Source organism: Lethenteron reissneri, chromosome 21 (genome assembly GCF_015708825.2).
Source record: "Lethenteron reissneri isolate LAM-NWPU_2019-01 chromosome 21, ASM1570882v1, whole genome shotgun sequence".
In the NCBI taxonomy this organism is placed as follows: Eukaryota; Metazoa; Chordata; class Hyperoartia; order Petromyzontiformes; family Petromyzontidae; genus Lethenteron; species Lethenteron reissneri.
This window is the reverse complement of record NC_083799.1, coordinates 7718558-7739609: the sequence shown is the minus strand read 5'-3', so window position 1 is coordinate 7739609 and position 21052 is coordinate 7718558. Positions and strand designations below refer to the sequence as shown.

At 43.6% G+C, this 21052-nt stretch overlaps 1 protein-coding gene across 4 annotated transcripts in view; it reads left to right on the top strand.

Annotated features, from left to right (window-relative positions):
- The first annotated feature begins 353 nt into the window (after nt 1-353).
- The window catches only part of LOC133345152 (adenylate cyclase type 1-like), a 54974-nt gene continuing 34275 nt past the window's right edge, over nt 354-21052 (top strand). The window contains exons 1-3 of one of the 4 annotated variants that reach the window (XM_061555665.1): nt 354-2006; nt 9604-9753; nt 11297-11353. In XM_061555665.1, coding sequence (XP_061411649.1) covers nt 1404-2006; nt 9604-9753; nt 11297-11353 — 810 coding nt within the window. In that variant the 5' untranslated portion in view covers nt 354-1403. The remainder of the gene's footprint in view (nt 2007-9603; nt 9754-11296; nt 11354-21052) is intronic. The other 3 variants (XM_061555666.1, XM_061555668.1, XM_061555667.1) reach the window with 3 other exon arrangements.

Here is a 21052-nt window from a genome sequence, read left to right as displayed (position 1 = left end):
ATATTATTAGCATGCGACTTGCACGTTCTAGAAGAATGTGGAATACCGCAACACTGCGTCCATTTACGGACTTTCGTACCCTACCTCACATGGTGTACACATTTCAAGCAGTAGGCGCTTAAAAACAAAGTGCTGAGGTGCGTTAGTCACGCAGTGGGGCATGACACCCATTTTGATTCCCGAGTAGAAGCCAACAGTGTGCGCTTCACGGAATTATACGGTCGCTGCTGATGATGATGAGGCTGCGACTGCTGGTGTAGGAGAGGAGACCCGTCATCACAACGTCCTTCCCGTCGAACCCCCCCCCACTACATCATCACCACCACCACCACAACCTCGCTTCTCCTCCCACCCACGTTCCCTCTCGCCATGCAAACCTGTCACAGTGGAGCCTTCTTCCCCCACCCCCCTGGTGGCTTGAATCCGCAAACCGGCGGCGTACTGATGCTGCTGCTGGTGGGTGTGCGTGAGCGCTGTCAGCAGCTCGGATAAATCCGGGGATGCAGCGGTTGCCTCGCAGATTATACTCATTATCCCTGGCCGCGCTGCTGCGCATGTCCCATCCCACGCCCGCGCACAGACGTCGCCACCGCCACTACCGCCGCCGTCGCTCGCCGCTGGGGCTTCTTCTCTCGCAACAGCAGCCGTCAATTTTTAGTACATCTGCAGGAGCAGCCCGTGCTTCTGCGCGCGGTACGGGATGCTATACGGGATGTGCGTAGTAGTGTACGGGTACGCTGTGCGGTAGAATGCAGGTAAAGAATGTAGCCGAGTATTTATAGAGAGAGGCACACATCGCGCAGTGGCTGCGATCGCCCGTCCGCGCGCGTTTTTATTTATTTATATAGAGAGGCTTACTATATACTGTAACGGGCACTCGCTTTTAGATTATTATTATGACATATGTCGGCACTTGACGCCAGCGCCCAGCCCCAATCCGTACACGCCCGGTCCGTATTTATAGCAAATGTTTGGGTGTTCTTGGCGAAAACGGTGGGTCGGCCGCCGGTGGAGAGCGAGCGAGCGGCGGCACCGGCGAGCAGAGAAGCGGCGGGGAGCTGCGGGGCTCTGCGCGCATCCGTGATCCGGGGTGCGCGCATGACCAGCGGATAGAAGGAGCCCCTCACCCCCCACTCCCCACAGATCTCCCCACCTTCCTACCCCCCAATCAACCTAGACCCGCCACCCCTACATCCCACACATCCACCTATCCATCCACCCGCATACCAAACGTGGCCACCCAAACCTACCCAAACATACCTACCCGCCGAACCAGACTTCCCATTTGCCGCTCCTCCCCCATCCACCCCTCGACACCCAAGTCAACCTAACCATCAAGCAGCAGCAACAACGCCAGCAGCAAGCTCTACCCCCCTCCCCCCAGCGACCCCGCCAGCCTGTGCATGGATGGCACTGCCATGGATGACTCGCCGTTCCAGAAGGTGAAGTCCAGGCGAAAGCGATGTCCTTGCATTCCCGGACGGCGCGCCGAGGCGCTGGGCTGCGAGGAGGAGTTCAGCTGCCGAGAGCTCGAGGGCCTCTTCCTGAGCTACAACCTCAAGCTGGAGCAGACTGGTACGCTAAAGGCGCTCGCCGTGCTCATCGTCACCACGGCCACCATCGCCGTGGTGGAGCTCACCTCGTCGCCCACTATCACGGTGGCGAAGGGCTCCAATCCCATCCACTGCGTCATCTTCACGTCGCTCTTCATCGTCACGAACGTCAAGTACCTGCAGGTGACTCAGCTGCAGCAGATCGTCAACCTGACGCTGCTCTTCAGCTTCACCTTCTCGTTCCTCTGCTGCCCGTTCCCCTTCACGCTGGGAATGTCGGGGCAGCCGCCGTCTCACGGCATGTGGCAGCTCATGCTCGTCACATTCGTGGTGTACGCTCTGCTGCCTGTGCGGACTTTACTCGCTCTGCTCTTCGGGCTCATGGTCTCCATCTCCCACTTCATCGTCACGGCCACGTCGGCGCCGCCGTTACCGAACGGCTTGTGGAGGACGGTGAGCCCCCCCCCCTCAAGACCCCCCTCGTTCCTTCTGTCTGACACTTCCCATTGAGGTTTCCCCCCACACCCTCGTTAAGCCAACACGCATTTAATCATATACTATACGTGACTGTGGGGTGATTAGGAAATAATTAGGTTTCCCGAGCGGGGGGGGGGGTCCTTTGTAATGAGGCTATTCGTATTCAGTGCATATGTGCCTTGTTGATTTCATGTGTTTTTTTAGAAATATATACATCGTTTATTGGAAATTCAACCATTACGATTGCGTTCCATCTTCCTCCCAGCGTGTGTCCCTCGCCAAAGTGTCTGCTGTCCGAGTCCTCACTCTCCACAGTCTTCCAGTTCATCACCACCACAGTACTACCGCATACTCTCATGCCCTCATCACCACATCCACGGTACTACCGCATACTCTCATGCCCTTATCACCACGTCCACAGTACTACCGCATACTCTCATGTCCTCATTCACAAGTTTTCACTATGTCTTCTTCGGTCTCCTCTTTATCTTTCCCTCGACTTTTATGATCTGAAATTTTATTTCCGACGCCGTATTCCGACTGTCTGGCCACGTGCCCGAAGCATCTCAGTCTATTCTCACTCAACGTGTCCTCTATAAATCCTACTACCTTCACTGGTCTTATCACTTCTTTGTTTTTCACATCATGTTGTATACTTACTCTACAAATCTATCTCATAACTATAATCTCCGTCACCTTTATCATGCACGCCAGCCACTTCTTTGATGCACACCATTTCGAACCAACATCTCGTTTTTGCGGAAAAAGGTTTAGTTTTTACAATAAATATTAAATAAACCCTTACTCATGTCGGTATTAATTTAAGTAAAGCATATTGTCTCCATCACTGGCAAACATTCGGAGATGGTTACGCCTTGGGGAGGCCTTCATCTAGCAGTGGATAGTTAGTGGCCGATTATGATGATGACAATGATGGTGATCGAGCCAACTAATTGATGTGCAAGGTGTCAGTCACGCGAAGCCGGCCGCATCACGCGACATGCCGCTTGATGTAAACAAATGGACCACGTGTCGGAAGGAAAGGCATTCAATCTTATGCGGTGGAATAACAACAAGCGTATCGCTACGAAGGACAGGACATGCATATCGCTATGGAAGACAGGTCCACTGAACATTTAACAAAGGGCCTCGACTCCCGCCGCTGAGTTTCGTACAGAATGCCGTATATGCACTTCCCACTCGATGTCATGCGTTTTCCAATCACACTTTCAACTTAGATGTTACATGCTCGATGTTATCGAGAATGAGTCATGCTCTAGCACTGGATATAAATAATAGCTACCTGTATTTTCGTTGTTTGATTCGCGGCCTGTGGAGCAATTGTACAATTAAATATTCCCAAACATGCGACAACATTAATGGATCCAACACGTTTCCTGTCGAGACTTTTTATATGTCGTGCGTTTACTATATAGTACCGTTATCATGCAACCATTAGAAATGGAAATCTAGAGAGTACATAGCTGATATGTGATGACTGAATAAAATAGATGAACCTGTATTCTGAAATCCCCATGCTGGAGCCATAACTCAACAATTTGCACTGGGAGTCCATTAAATAAAATACATTTCATTGAGACGCGACGTGTTAAAGATAAGCCGTCAACTTATACGAACAGACGATAACCGCATTGTGTCAGTTGTGACCATACTACGGGACTGTGCAAAACGACGGCCATGTAAGCTAAGCGCACGCAACCGGTAATGCCCCGTTGTACGATTGCGTTTAAGACAGACGTGAGTGTGGTTGGTGAACGCACAGCAGCCCGCGACTAAGTTATCCTTTGTCTGCGGTGACTGTGATGATGTCAGAATGGAGGATAAGCAACATGTTTACAGGGTGAAGTTGTGTTGATATCAGGTCAGACGTTTCTGGGTGGAGATGCACAGTGAATTTTAGTCACCCTTCCGGGGAATGAGTAATGGTACAGTGGACATTTTTTCAATCAGATGTTCCTCCACGGTATGGAGCTATTCACCACGCTGGCAGCGTCCATGTGATGTTTTGATCTGATGCGGTTCATCACCACCTCCACAGTACTACCACCGAGTCGGAAGTTTAGAATATAAATAAGACCACCGCGCATGATTAGACATGAGCTCCGTCATTTGAGAGGACAACGAATGATGTGCACGTTTAGCACGAAAGCCATAACCATGCATAATATATATTTTTAAAACAAAATTATTTACAGCACGATATTTGTTTATTAGTTTTTTTCCCGGCCCAGCTCTAACGGTATTAAAGCTCACAATACACTCTGGAGTGCTTTTCGCAGATTTAATTCAGTGTACTACCGGCCAAGCCTGGCCCATTCCATGCACACAAAGTGACGCAATGTAATGAGGTGAGTGAGACATGTAGGTCAGTGACGTGCTACGAGGGTGTCCGTAAATAGAAATATGGGTCGCATGAACTTTACGAGTTGCCTGAGATAGCAAAGCCGAAGAGGCGCTTGCTCTGGGGTTAGTGTGTGTGTGTGAATGAAATCAGTGTAAACACATTGGGGGAAACAACACTTCCCAGTTTTATTACGCATTTGCGCAAAAAGCACAAAATGGTCTTAAATGCCTGCTCGTAAAAAAGTGATCAAAGAGATTGTAAATAGACGGCAGCCATAAGCAAAAGGTCGGTGACAATTTTTTCAAAACACGACAAACGATTAGTTATTACGGCAATACTTCGGTACGGTCTTAATCTTGATGAGAACTTTGGGGTTGTGGGATTTTTTTGTACACAAGCGTAATATTGTAGACATCCAGTTGTAAGTTGTTACAGTATTTGTGAAAACAATTAGTTGTGAAAACAGCGGGATACCCTGAACACTTATAAACCATGGGCATAACGCACGTTGTAACATTTGAATTAGCACCCATGGAATCCGTTGTAAAGAACCCAAAATAGCAAGTATATAAACCCCTATGTACAACACAGGTAGTTACAACATAGGAAATAAAATAAGAACCAGCCATTCTGAATTAAAAAATGAATGAGGTCTTCCCACGCCGTGTTGGTCATAGGGTTTATTTTGTGTCCTTTACCATACTTCACCACTCTGGTCAGTGTGGTTTAGGGCCGTCCACAAATGACGTGACGCGATTTTGGACGATTTTTGACCCCCCCCCCCCATCGTCACACGCTGTCACAAAAAGTCAGACTCCCCCCTCAAATATGACGTCACAAAGCTCTGCCCCCTACCCAAAAAAAAAGAAAACATGCTTCAAATCGCTTTAAACTATTGTCATTGCAGTGCGTATTTAATGTGGCCCTGCACTCTGATGTTGTAGGAGAAAACATTTATTAAAAAGTATACTTAATTAAGTAATACATGTCTATATTTATTTAAAGTTGCGCATTTTGATGTGACGTCACATTTCTCAACCCCCCCCTCGTCACACATCATCACAAATGTTTGACCTCCCCCCCTAGGTGCGTGACATCATTTATGGACGGCCCCTTTGTTAAAGGTTGGGATGGGAGGATCCAGCACCAGTTTTGATGTCACTTGCCACTCATGTTAGCCGTAACCCGGGAATATAACTCATAGTGCACATGCACTGTACGTATTTGTCTTAAACGCGAGAAGACAGGTCAGGTCCTGCACTGCGGGTATGGGGGTGGGGGGGAGACATCGCCGTGGTTGATTGCACAATTGGGACCTCATGTGTTTAACACACAGCCATCGTTGCATTATCTTGTACAAATTACTCGACAGCCACGTCTCGGCTCATTACTTTAATTAAAGTGTCCGGTGCCATCTTAGAAGTGCTTTGACGGGAGACTCGTGCTCAGGGTTGACCCACCACTTTCGTTGTTGGTTGGTGTTGGTCACCATTTTACACAGCTGCAGCTGACACCGGTAGCAATTGTAGACACTGGAGCAATTAGCACGCGACGCCCTTGTATGGAAGGTTGGTGATGTTTAAATACATTTGCAGGAAAGTACCGTAGTGTTTAGTTGCGTCCATAGGTGGCGCTCCTAAAATATCGTGTTATTCCTAGATTTACCATTCTCGGAATTGCTTTGAGAGACAGACATCAAAAACGGCACGGATGAGGGAACATACGCAGGTTAATTACTTCATCGGAACTGTTAAGAGAAGTAAGTGCGCTTGGGCAAGGCTATTATCCATTGGTCAGGAATAATTACTGCGTGGTCGCCAAGGAATGGAACGTGTCAGAGAGGACGTCTGCCGAAGGAGATGGAGCGATTAAAGCAGCTCGTGTGCAGGTGCTGGGTTGATTAATATGAGTACATCGTCGGATCATGAGAAGTCGACGGCTTGGGTCGGTCTTCATCCAGCAGTTGATTCATTATGGCCGGTGATTATGAAAGATGTACGCCATTGGTCACGGTTCTGACAGAAAACAGACCAAGCGCTGCATGTGTGCTCCGCAGTGGCCCATTGTACAACATACCCATTCACCAGGTTCAGTCCGGTTGAATGAAATTACGCTTTGCAGTGTTGACTATGTATTTCCGGAAGGCTGCAGTAATGTTTTAAATAGTTTTTGATGTTTATTACTTCAAGGATTCAAATTTTAGAATCATGCATATGTCCTATGGAGTCTAAAAGAGGAACACACTAAACGCTCAGTGGGGTCACGACATTCAAAATATTGTAACACCATTTTATTTTACTAAGAATTCAGAACGGGGCGCTGAGCCTTAAAACAATTCTGTGTACTATATCCACACGTATCTGAACGTGGACATATTATCATCCAATGTCAAACCACTGCTGGACGGCTTCTCCAAGCAGTAGCATTTACAGAAATAATATTCTCCTGCTATCTCTAAGATATGCGGTACACAACACCTTTATTACGCGTCGCTGCAGTAATAGCATACATAAGTGCATTTTTATTCATTAATTTCAAACAAGAAAAACACATTGGTATTTTATTGCACAGAAACTGGGGGGGGGGGGGGGGGGGAGCGGGGTACCCGTAGCTGCAAATTGGGGACTGTGGAAAATGACTGCTGAGAGTGCTGCAGATGTTTGAGGTGCACAAAGAGATTGATCTAATTTTGTCAAAGAATACTTCCAAAACCCTGGAGTTTCAGCTCCGATTTTGCCCAGCCCAGTTTCTCCCCTTAAGTGTGAAAACGAGTCAAGGACTCTCAACAATTGTTTGTCCCCACTTAGGAACTAAAACATTGCTCCGAAGAGCTTGAGCACAAACATTTTTGTTATTTTATTCTCGTTATTTTAAAAGGGAAACAGCTAAAGCCCACCTTGACCCCCACTTGCACGTGATGCTGGTCTGGTAAAACAAAACGTGTCAAACATTAGAGTGTATTTATCATCATCATCAGCCATGGTTAAATATCTACTGGATGAAGGCCTCCTTACAATACTGCGATGTAAGATATATTATGTTTCACTAATACAGTACAGTAGAGTACAATGTATGAATATACTGTATATGAATATACTGTTTTGATATAGTATACGCAGCCAGGTGACCCTGTGGCAGAGTCTGAATTATAATCAGAAGGTTGTAATTTAAAATTCCTGTTGGTAGGTGACAGCCCTTCACCACTCTGGGATTGATCAAATAAGTAAAACATTGATCATCCTACAGAGAAACTGCCCCCCTCCCCCTGTAGGAATGGATAATTCCCACCACAGATGTAGGGTCACCAATGGATAGGGGCAACCACCCAACCCTTATTGGAGCACAGCGATTATTTCACTTGACTTGAGAGAGCAATACTGAACAAGGAGCCGCGGGTGTGATGGTTTTTCTCGTCATTTACAGATTTTAATTGCTTTGAATCGGCAAAATAAGTAATTATTGTGGGCCGCCATTTGGACGGTGCTATTCAATATTGATACGGTCCTCAAGATTATTTTTTTCGCTTACCCTCAAAACCACTATCGCTATTCTCCAATTGGGGAAGCCAAATAGCCTGCAATATATGTCGCCATATAGTAAGTGAAATAAAATCAGAGGTGTGGACTCGAGTCATGTGACTTGGACTCGAGTCAGACTCGAGTCATGAATTTGATGACTTCAGACTCGACTTGGACTTGCATAACAATGACTTTGTCCCACCTCTGAGGTGTGGACTCAAGTCATGTGACTTGGACTCGAGTCAGACTCGAGTCATGAATTTGATGACTTCAGACTCGACTTGGACTTGCATAACAATGACTTTGTCCCACCTCTGAATAAAATGATTGGCCATCGCTGGAATTCCCAAGCTTAAATACACAAATCCGTTACAATGCCAGGTATTTCTGAAATGATATATTGCTTATAGTTGCATACGTGGTCTGTGGTATTTATAGCCAGCACTGCAGTATCATTGTTTATTATCCAGAAAAACGATTGACTACACCTGCTACCATTTATATTGATTATGTCTACTGGTATAAGGTTTTTGTTAAATTACCATTTTCAAACATTTAATAGCTGGCTCGTGCAGTGTTTTTTTTTTTCTTTATTATATTATACTAGCTTTTGTTAAAACTAGAATAAATTCACATGCTTAATACAACAGGATACATTGGTTTAACAATATCATTATTACTGTATACCGTGGTGTGTTTTCTTTAACGTTTACCATTGTGAGAATGCCAAAATTGTCATAGTATTCGGCAATCTTAGTCAACAGCATTATAGAGCATACCTCTTAGATATATATTTTTAAGGTACAGCAATGACAATAAATCTCAATTTCTCATTATTTATATACATATCTTGAGTAAACAATTGATCAAATAACTTTTTGGTTTAAACATATATTTAAAAAAATTAAAGTTGTTTCATTGTGTGAAGGATATAATGGCTCTGGAATGCTCATTGCATTGTGATATTGGTATGTAATGATAGCATCACAACAGGTACCTTTCCAGTGTAGTGTTATAGTGTCATAGAAGCTTTGCAGCTTTTTAATATGACCCATTTAGTTGTACTGCATCAGAATACAGGCTCACAATATGCTGCATGGTGGAATTCAGTAACATTGAAAAGAATTGCACGCATGCAAACATATTTGTCACTTTCACTTTTTGCTTGTATATCTATTGAGAGTACTTGTGTGGTTAAAGGTACTTCCGTGCAAGTGCTTTTCATTTGTCATGTGCCCATCAGAAAAAAATGAACATTGTTGTACTTTCAGTCATCACTATCACTAAAAGAGCAAAGAGTGTGCAAGGGGTTCTTATTATTGCAAATGAAATTCAAATGTTTTACATCAATGTGTACCTAGAGACAGCTGAGTGTAATGTTCTTTGGTATAACATAATCGATATTCTCACCTCGCTGAGTTTGCTGGGCACATATTAACCCTTTGGAGGCCTTTGCAGTAGCCCGAAGGCAACATGTTTCCACACTGACCTCGCTCCCAGGGACAGCATGTACTACATACTGATATCTCCTTAATCTGTAAGACGGTTCGGTCCTTCTCAGTGCCAATGGCAATAGATTGCGCTCAGAGGGGACGCAAGGGGGCATTTAATGTGGCCTTCCACGGTTGTGCACGTGAGTGCTTGGCCTGCGATGCAATGGGACGTGATGTTCAACATCTTTTCCCTGCAGTTGCTGGCAAATGTGTCTCTCTTTGTGAGCGTGAACCTCTCGGGCGCCTTCATTCGCGTGCTCACCGAGCGCGCCCAGCGCAAAGCCTTCCTGCAGGCACGCAACTGCATCGAGGATCGCCTTCGACTGGAGGACGAGAACGAGAAGCAGGTCAGGAGTTCAAGCGGACACAGACAGATCAATCGCTGCAATTCATTGGGTCTGTTTATCGTGTCTAATTTCCTCATGTTGGGCCATTAACAGATGACTTGAAAGATAAATGGCTGCTGTGCATCACAGCCATCACGTGACGTGTCTAACCTTCCACTTTACAGTCATATGTTGGCGAGTGCTAAATAAGTGGCCCACAATATGTAGTACTTTTGGTCAAGTTCAATTATTTTTTGAAAAACGAATTAAGAGAATGTTATGGCTGTATATGCTTACTATTGTCTCTGGTACCAACATTTTTGTTTTGTCTACCTGAAACTGTTTGTTAGGAATGTAGTTTTTTCCGTCTAAAAAAAGGGCTAATTTATTTTAGGTTATATTATTTTGCCATTGGCATAACCCTACGACATTGGCTGTAAATCCAGGTAAACTATATGGCAAGATTGGCATTTGGTCGATTGGGGCAGGATGGTGGAGCATTTCAAGTAGATCCACTCGACCATTTTGATTAGAGATGAGTTAAATGCAGGGTGGAGTGGAACTTGATAAAAAAGTGATTCATATATATGCCCAAGGAATGACGTTTTTCAATCACTGCATAATACCTCTTATGCAATCGTCGTCAGGCGGAAGAAAGAGGAGGGAAGCTGCTGATGCAGGCTGCTTTTAAGGGTTAGAGATGGGCGTAGCCCCAGAGTCATAAACGAAGTGGGGGGGGGGGGGGAGCTAGTGATGTTAAAGTGCGAAATTTGCATGTAAATGTATTGTGTAAATGTACTGTGTAAATGTGATTGGCAAGTCAATGTAAGCTCGCAGCGTGCCGTCACATCGAGGACTGCATATAAATGTAGAAATATGCATGTAAATGTACTGTGTAAATCAGGGGCGGTTTCTTCATTAGGGCGATTGGGCGTCGCACCACCAAAGTGTGAAAGGGACTTTTTCAATCACATTCAAAATCTCATTCAACCACAGAGTTACGCTAGCCGTCACTGTGCCTCTGGATATAGTCCAATCAGCGTCATGTCACGTTCTGTGGAGTACCGCCTCTTTTTGGGCGATTTCACTCTGGCTGAGAATCGCCCAGAGTATTCCCATAGACTTACATTCAAAGATGTTTTTTTCCGAACTGCAGGCACTGCAATGCATTCTCTATGGGTTCCGGGAGGGCTCGCACTAACGTGCTTACGTCATCATACGTATCCTTAACTTGTGCAGCGATTGGTGGGAACAAACATCGCTGTCGGACGGAAGCCTTGTATGTCCAAAACTGTTACTTTTCAGGAAACGAAAGAAAACCTGTTTTTTCCCCAAAATAATTTCCAAGCTCTTTTAATGCTTTTCATTTGTTAAATATTTGTAAAACACATTGACAGATGTAAAGGGTGACCAATAGCATAAATTTTTGAAAAAATATGGAGATATAAAATATGGATTCTGCCTGATACATTGTTGCTGTCGGGATGGAAACCTTGTATCTCCATATTTATAGTATAATAAATAATTTATTTTATAACTAAAATAAATGTATTTATTTTGTCAGGTCTGCGACACAATCTTGGTCCACACCAAAGAAAGGTTCTCCTTTACCGACCACCTTGTAAGTGCCACGCTGCTACAAGGAGAGATGTTTCAACAGCATGGCCATACATTCCCTGTTGAGGCTCTGAACATCACTGTCAGGGCATACCCTATGTTTAATAAGGCGAAGCTGAAGACTGAACTGTCTCTCATTTATGAGAGTCCAGAATTCAAGGGCTGATGTGGTGCACTGGCGCTGTACCAGGTTTTGCTGAAGTACAACCTCCAGGATACTTTTTCAGAGACTGTTGCTCTGTTGAACATCCTCATAACCACTCCCATGACAACTGCTGAAGCTGAAAGGTGTTTCTCAACCTTAAAGAGAATCAAGACATTCCTGAGAAATGTAATGGGACAGGAACGTCTGAATGCACTGGCTATGCTTTCCATGGAGAGGGAACTAGTCAGGAACATACCTGCTTGCAATGAGAGAGTAATTGATCACTTTGTTACTTTGAAAGAGAGAAGAGCAAAATTTCAGTATAAGTAAGCAGTGTATTAAGCGAGTAATGTGATGTAAGCAGTGTAATAATAGTGAGTATAGAAACAAACAAGGAGATGTATTGTAAGAGTCACTTTATTTTTCATTAATATTAAAGTAGTGAAGTTGCCTTTACATGCTTAAGCTGTTAATTTATCCATTGCATGGGTGGACCTTATTCTTATCAATCATCCAAACATTTGCCCCCCCTGAGAGATTTTGCAGGAGCCGCCACTGGTGTAAATGTGATTAGGATGTCAATGTAAGCTCGCAGCGTGCCTTTACATCGAGGACTGCATGTAAACATAAGATCGGCTCGCAGCGCGCCGTCACATCAAGGACTGCATGTAAATGTAAGATCGGAAAAACCTCGGAATGAACCACAGCCACATCGGAGCAAGCAAACGACGGTGGCTGTGTTAGTGAATGTAACTCAGAGAGTCGCAAATAACTGCTGACATAGATGTGATTCCTGACATGCAACACCCTGTTGTCTACAAACTAAGTTGTGTCTGCGGTAGCAGTTACATTGGGAAAACGAAATGACATGTATCGGACCGTGTTTGTGAATACAAGGCAGTTTTGAAACACGGCTGACCTCTGCCGTGGCTGATCACTGCTTGAACGCGGTGGGCTCACATGACATTGTTTTTTCCGATACCAAGGTACTCTGCAAACCTTCGGGCTATCATCAAAGATTCGTTCATGAAACCATCCAGATATATAAACACGGACACAATTTTAACCGAGAAGATGGGTACAAACTGAGCAATCATTGGAAAGACGTTATTAACCAGTTTAGGTCATAACTGGCGGTGATGTTCCCTTCCTACCTGCCTATGTCAGCAGTTATTTGCGACTCTCTGAGTTACATTCACTAACACAGCCACCGTCGTTTGCTTGCTCCGATGTGGCTGTGGTTCTATCCGAGCTTTTTCCGATCTTACATTTACATGGGGTCCTCGATGTGATGGCACGCTGCGAGCTTACATTGACGAGCTAATCACATTTACACAGTACATTTGCATGCAAATTTCTCTGATCTTGCATTTACATGCAGTCCTCGATGTGACGGTGCACTGAAAGCCGATCTTACGTTTACATGCAGTCCTCGATGTGAAGGCACACTGCGAGCTTACATTGACATTCTAATAACACTTACACAGTACATTTACATGCAAATTTCTACATTTACATACAGTCCTCGATGTGACGGCGTGCTGCGAGCTTACATTTACATGCTAATCACATTTACACAATACATTTACATGCAAATTTCTCACTTTAACATCACTAGCCCCCCCCCCCCCCACTTCGTTTATGACTCTGTTGCTACGCCCATCTCTAACCTTTAAAAGCAACCTGCATCAGCAGCTTCCTTCCTCTTTCTTCACCCTGATGACGATTGCTTGCGTTGCAATCGAAACGTCGTGATCTATTATTTTTTCTACCTACATGGCTTTACCGAAAGAACCAAAGAGTATGGATTCCTGCAGTCACGAAAGCTTCAAATCAAGATGAGTACCTCTTATGTATTGTGGATTGCGAAAAAATGGACAACGAATGAAATGGAACAAATTTTGTAAATTCTTGATTTGAAGCTTTCGTGACTGCAGGAATCCATACTCTTTGGTTCTTTCGGTAAAGTCACGTAGGTAGAAATAAAACAAAATAAATCACGACGTTTTGGACGCAACACAAGTAAAGTGCACAAAGAGGCTTGGAGGTTGCATGTTTGGAATGTACACTGAAAAACAGAGACAGGATAACACTGATCAGAGAACAAATGGAAATTGGAGACGTAGTGTTGACTGTTAAGAAAAGTAAGTGGGCATGGGCAGGCACCTTGCGAGAATGGATGATGGCCGATGGTTGAGACTAATGACTGAGTGGCAGCCGGAGGAGGGAACGTGCTCAAGAAGGATGGCCACTGCAGAGATAGCGTTGACATCAGCTCGTGTGCAGGAGTTAGATGGATCGTTGCATCATGTGACTGTGAGAGATGACAATTTGGGGAAGCCTTCATCCAGCAGTAGATAGTGCATGGCTGACCATTTTTATATTTCTACACAAGTCCACCAAATTTATAGACATTCTTTATTTGTGTGTGTGATTTTTCATATTACAGCCTACACTTTTTTTCTGATTAACAATTCAGTTATTGTCAAGTTAGTCTCTATTACAGGCCAACCACTCACTGTTCCTACAGTATGTAAATGTTATGATGAGCTGTTCATGACAAATATGTTCAATAGATAGGAAATGTTTTTTTCAGTTTGAGTGATTTTGGTATTTTGCAAACTAGGCCACTGATAATGTTCATTACTGTATTTTTGTATTATAGTAGATTATAGTATTTTATGTACAAGACACACTGGATAATGTACAAAACGAATGTAATGTATGTTTACCAGAGGACATTTTTGTTACACAGCTCACACTGTTAGGTCAAATAACATTTTTAATGAAAAAAATAAACATAATATAACACGGTATGTGTTGTTTTGTCCAAGCCATTCGATAAACATATACCAATGATAATTTCTTCAAAGAAAAATGGTACCAAAATCAAGACGTACACTCTATGATTCATATTATTTGGGTCTTTCGGTAAAGCCACGTAGATAGAAAAAATAACAAAAATAAAAATCACGACGTTTCAATCGTAACACAAGCAATCGTCTTCAGGTGGCTTTACCAAAAGACCCAAAGAATGTGAATTCCTACAGTCACGAAAGCTTTAAGTCAAGATTTGTACACTCCATGAATCTATTATTGGAAATCGGCATAAAACTACTATTCCCCCATAGCAACAGGCTGCGATGTATAGTGTCGTTCTGGCCTCTAAACTCTAGGAAATAAAACACACAACAACTTGTGAATATAAATCATGTATTCATTCTTCTCGTATTGTCCTGAGTAATTAGACAAAACATTTTCAGTTCTCCAGTATGAAAGCTTTGGTATCACCAACATGTAAATCATTGCAGTGATAAGCCATGGAATATACCCAATTATCTCTTCATAGTGCGTGTGAATGTTAAATGCACACACATACATATACACACGGCACATGTGTGGGCTATTTGTGACTCACGCATGTCTCTCTCCCACTTCAAGGCAACCCAACATATTTATCGTTGGTTCATTTTACTTACCTGCATGTGGTCACAAACATCCACAGTGCTATTATTGTGGATAGGTTTATTCGTGGGTCAGTTTGCTCTCTTTGACCTGTCTGTGGGTCTCTGTTGTTTTATGTCTGTGGGACCATGTGTCTCTGTGGATTTATTTGCCTGTTACAGGGTCTTGAGACGTGGTGGCATTTTGATGCCATATTAATCTAAACTGTATTGTAATAGGCGCCATGCAGACCATCTTAGGCATGTAATCAGGGCCGGTTTAAGATTTTGTAGGCCCCTGGACTACAGGTACTGTGAGACCCCCAAAAATATTTTCAAAAGGAAAACAAAGTTAAAGAAAAATATATAATTTATTTGTACAAGGCTAACAACAAATAAAATTTAGTCTTTACAAATGAAATCACTTTTCACTTAATCTCTGGAGGACCTCCAGCTGGCGGAGGCCCCTGGGCTGCAGCCCTTAAAGCCCAGGCCTTAATTCGTCCCTGCATGTAATGTGGACCAGCGGGTCCCAATATTTCTGAACCCGTGGACCACTGTCAACCCGCACATCTCCTTTACAAATGGTCAATTAAAACAAGCCACAGTGGTGTGATTGTGGCCATGCAACCCAAACTATGGACCATATAATAAACTACTGTAGGCTGCGCTCCTTCAAGGGAGGAATAACAAAACTCCTGAAGTCCTTTTGTGGCGAACATACCTCAGACATTGGCATTTACCTCTTGAACATATTGCAATACTCAAGAATAGAATGGAACCGTCATAAAGATTTTGTTTACCATCATGCACTAATAACTTATTTTTAGAAGTGAAAACTACACTAAAAGTGCTGTGATATGTAAATGCAAATCCATAAAAACTAATAAATTGATGTTATTGACCCATGAAAATCGTTTTACAATGACCGTAAAACATATCTGGGGTTTTGTGAAAAATATTGTATCTAAAAGAGTTATGCCTACCAGTTCCCACGGCCTTGCGGACAGCAGTGATCCACAGACTGCTGTAAGACGATGCTGTACTGTATTTAGTCAATGTAGTGCACATACAGCTGTTTTGTAAATCCACTACTGGATAAGGACCACGGCCTTGCGGACAGCAGTGATCCACAGACTGCTGTAGGACGATGCTGTACTGTATTTAGTAAATGTAGTGCACATACAGCTGTTTTCTAAATCCACTACTGGATAAGGACCTCCTCACTTCGTGTGGCACGTAGGAGTTAATTCGCTAGCCATGTGAGCATAGACGTGGCATAGAATTACAGTTTAGTAATGCTCAGATGCACGTTCGCTCCAAACATATTGAACTTATTGATACCTAATCCCGTTTTCACAAACTGTGGTACCTCGCCATAACGTACTCGAGATGTATGAACTTTACCATTAAGACCCAAGTTTATTATGTTGCACAGCGACATTGAGTCGCCAGATGGCGCCCAAGCATGAGCGTCCCTGACTGGCTATCGTCTCATGTCTACTCTAATATATTTTCCCCCCCATCCCGTATTTATGGCGACTATTTTTTTTATACAAGGGTAAACTAATTTTGATATGATAAACTAATAATACATATAATATAATAGACAAGGTAATATATCTTAATACACAACAACCGCCATTCGCCATGAAGTGGCAGTGACGTCACCACGGTGCTGGTGCCAGGCGATGCACACATTAAGGCCACGTGAGGTGTCGAACGCCCACTGGCAGGAGGTCACGGGACAGACCCAGGTGCCATGGGTTGACTGACTGAGATGACTGGCCGATACACCACCTGTGCCCCCTACTGTGCCAGCTTGCAGTGTTTTAGCTACTAGTTGTGATCATCGCTCCACGGTCCTCCGTTGTTTCTAGAGGACGACTGCCTCCGACTGCCGAGTAGCGTCATTCACGAGCCTCCTCCACAGAGGCTGATCTTGACATCGCTGGTACCAGTCATCAGCAAGTCCACTCAGGTCCACATCCTCTTGTACCACATCATTCCATATCTTCTGTAGCCCGTGCCGCACCCATTTATCCCCCTCTGTCCGGCCGAACAAAAACTGTTTAGGCATGTGGTTGCTGGGCATGCGGGCTACATAACTCAGCCAACGCAGCCTTGCCTACCGGAGGAGCTCACCGATGGGACATTGTCCAGATCTTTCAAGTATTTGTGAGCTCACAATCCAGCCTGGTTGAACCCAGAATGGATGGTAGGCACACTGCCCAGGTAGGGAAAATTCTCCACTCTCTCCACAACTGCCTCATTACCAATTGGGAGTTGTGGGGGTGGAGTGTTTGATGGCACAAAATACCCACGCAGGTGCATAGCTTTTGGTGGGGCTGATGATAAGGCCCCACCTCTTCGTGGCACGCTCCAGGTTCAGCAGCAGCACCTCCAACTCCTCCTGTGAGTGAGTAGCAATTACCAGATAATCAGTATACATAACATGGTTGACAAATAGGTAGTCATTCCTTGACCACACCCGGCATCAATCATCCTCCTATTGTATCTGTACCAGATGGAAATTCCTCTGGTACAGCCATTGAAAGCTTCACGAACTACGTGGTCGAAAGAGATGTTAAATAATGTGGGAGCCAGAGGACATCCCTGTCACCCCAAGGTGAACAGAGAATGGCATTGACTCCTAGCCATGTAGTTTTACCTGGGTCTGTCCACCATCATGAAGGTCCTTAATGGTTGTGAGTAGAGATTTCGATTTAAAGCTTTCGTGACTGCAGGGATTCATATTCTTGGTTCTTTTGGTAAAGTCATGTAGAAGGGAAATAATAAAATAATAAAAATAAAACATAATAAAATAAAATTCTCACGACGTTTCGGCCACAACGCAAGCAGGACGTTCTACGTGACTTTACCGAAAGAACCAAAAATGTGAGTAGAGAGTCAGGGACACCAAAGGCACGAAGAACAACCCAGAGGTCAGGCCTACTGATGGTATAATACGCTTTGACCAGGTGAATAAAGCAGAGATGTAGGTCCCATTGGAATTCCATACACCTCTGTTGTAGCAGACAGACAATATATGGCATTTGTGCAGAACCACCCTTTCCTGAAACCACATTAGGGGCTCCACAAGCCTCTCCTCAGCATGCCTGGCAAGGCGATGTTGAATAATCCTTGCCAGGACCTTTCCTGGCACACTGAGGAAGGGGATGCCCCTATAGTTATTACGGTCTGTGTGGTTCCCCCTCAAAGAAGGGGACCACCAGGGCATCGTTCCAATTCCTGCGGATCCCGTCCAGTGGTCCAGACTGTTCTTATCATGTCATATAGGGCATTCTGTGCACAAACGCCATCCTCCGTTAGCATTTCGTTTGGAAGTTCATCTCTGCCCGGCACTTTTCCTGGTCTCAGACTCTGGATCGCCTTCTGTACTTCCTCAACAGATGGCACTTCAGCTAGCCATTCACAGGGGTGACTACTTCTTCCAATATTTGAGGCACATATACAGGCACTCCTTGACATACACGATAGATGCATTCCTGGAAAAGCGCTCGTATTTCAAAAATTCATATTTCAGACATAATTGCCTATTTATCCTAGCCTATATCAATACAATACACGTACACGCAATATAACTTTCAATTTAAAATAAAGTCATGTAAACTCTAATATACTTCATATGAAATTAAAATAAAGAAATACCGTATTACTTACTTGTAACTGCGCCAGAGTTGCGTTGTGGATAGGATGGAGATGGGGAGGGAGACGAACTTTATGTTGGTAGATGCTGTACAGTATAGCACACTAGTTATCATACCGCATTGGCTGCTGGCAACGCCATTGCGTCGCAGTGTCAGGCAAGGGTGGCGTATGTCGCGTTGCGGATGACGTTATTCCGAAAATTGACTCGCGCATGTAAATATAAGGTCTAAATGCAAAGCGCGCATTATTCCAAAATGGCGTACCACAAAATCACGTAAACCCAGGATTTCCTGTATCAATAATATGCACTTACTTTTCACGCCGATAGTTGTGCAGTATAGATGCTATGGCTGAACGATTACCGTATTTTCCCGCATATAACCCGCAGGGTATACCAATTTTTACAAACAAAACAAGACCCTGCGGGGTATATGGAGGTGCGGGCTATCCCAAAAATATTTTACACGTGTGGCATGTCATAACTCGTTTAATGTTTTCATGGTAGGACTATCCACTATGCAACACTTACCTTTGACTAAAGCACTGCTGAATAAACCACTCACACTAAAATTGCACATGTTATCACGTTTTAAATGATTCGAATTGTTTGTACAATGAAACGACAATGTTTGAAGTGGGCGCACTTTGTTTACCGTAATACTTTCAGTGGCTGTCGGGGGGTGCGAAAGTTTCAGCTGAGGCTATGGATTGCACAATTGGAAGGGCCTTAACAAGCGTCTACTAGACGCAAAATCATAATTGCTGAGTCCCTTAGGCCGCTGCTATTAGCTGAGCATTATACAGTCGCGACCATGAGCTTTGTTTCAAACTTCCAATGGCTTTGTTGCCAGGAGGCAATTGCGTTACCGTAGTGCCACTATTGTCTGTGCAGAGCGCAATCTACCAGTGCTAAAACTGTACAGGGGTAACTACCGGTCCAGTAGCTGTAATATGATGAGGTCTAACATTACGCTTACTTACGGTACTTATCTACCAGTTATGTGTTACTTATTTATTGGATATTTACTTTTGTTTCTTATTTACTGTTTTTAGTTCACTCGTTTCCGGTTAGTTTGTTTTCTTTGTGCACGTTATGATTTAAATGTTAACAATTGATAGTGGAATGTATTACAAATATAAACTTTGCATTAATATGATGGAATTAAGATGCGATAACGACGTTAAAGATATTAATGCATGCTGGGTATATGGAGGTGCGGGCTGTCTGAAATTTGTTTTACACAAAACACTACTTTTGCAGGGTATATGTGTCTGCGGGTTATATGCGTATGCAGGAAAATAAGGTAATATATTTCAAATCGAAATCGAAATTTGAAACAATGCGATTATAAAATCGCAAAGGCTGCGATTTCTTTAGATTTGAAAAGTCCTATTACTTTCTTATTGGAATTTTTTATTTATTATAATTTTATTTAACTTAACAATTGTTCTATGTTTGATTGTTCTATTTCAATTAAAACATTTGAATAAATACATGTTTGAAGCAATTAATATATTTTAAGTTTTCATCCTTGCATTAGAATATTTCGATCAGTTCATATTTTGATGGTATCATGTGGTAATGCTCCATCACATGTTTTAAATCTATTACACAGTGAATATTAAACTGAAGCTTGACTTTAAAAAATGTAATCGCAAATCAAATCAAAATCGCAATATCTGTCAGAAAAATCGCAATTAGATATTTTCCACTAATCGTTCAGCTCTAATAGATGCGCAATGGGGTACTAAGCATCCTCTGGTTAGGTAATGTACCACATTACGATCCACCATCCCATCTATTTGCTTTTATCCTATTTTGAATTTATCAAGCGCCTTTTATTAAGGCGCTTGACAATGCTTAAGGGATGGGGTATTGACTAGGGTAGAGGGAGCAAGGCGGAGGCTGCGGTTGTGGCGGCGTTAGGGGTGTTAGATGGTACGTTTGATTTACGTGCTGGTTTTCAGGAACGCATCCTTAGCGCAAACTGGACTGCACTGCCCTCTGCTGACAAAGTAGTCCCGCATCAACCTACAGTGAGGGAAAAAAGTAATTGATCCCCTGCTGATTTTGTACGTTTGCCCACTGACAGAGAAATGATCAGTCTGATAATTTTAATGGTAGGTTTATTTGAACAGTGAGAGACAGAATAACAACAACAAAAATCCGGAAAAACGCATGTCAAAAATGTTATAAATTGATTTGCATTCTTATGAGGGAAATAAGTATTTGATCCCTCTGCAAAACATGACTTAGTACTTGGTGGCAAAACCCTTGTTGGCAATCACAGAGGTCAGACGTTTCTTGTAGTTGGCCACCAGGTTTGCACACATCTCAGGAGGGATTTTGTCCCACTCCTCTTTGCAGATCTTCTCCAAGTCATTAAGGTTTCGAGGCTGATGTTTGGCAACTCGAACCTTCAGCTCCCTCCACAGATTTTCT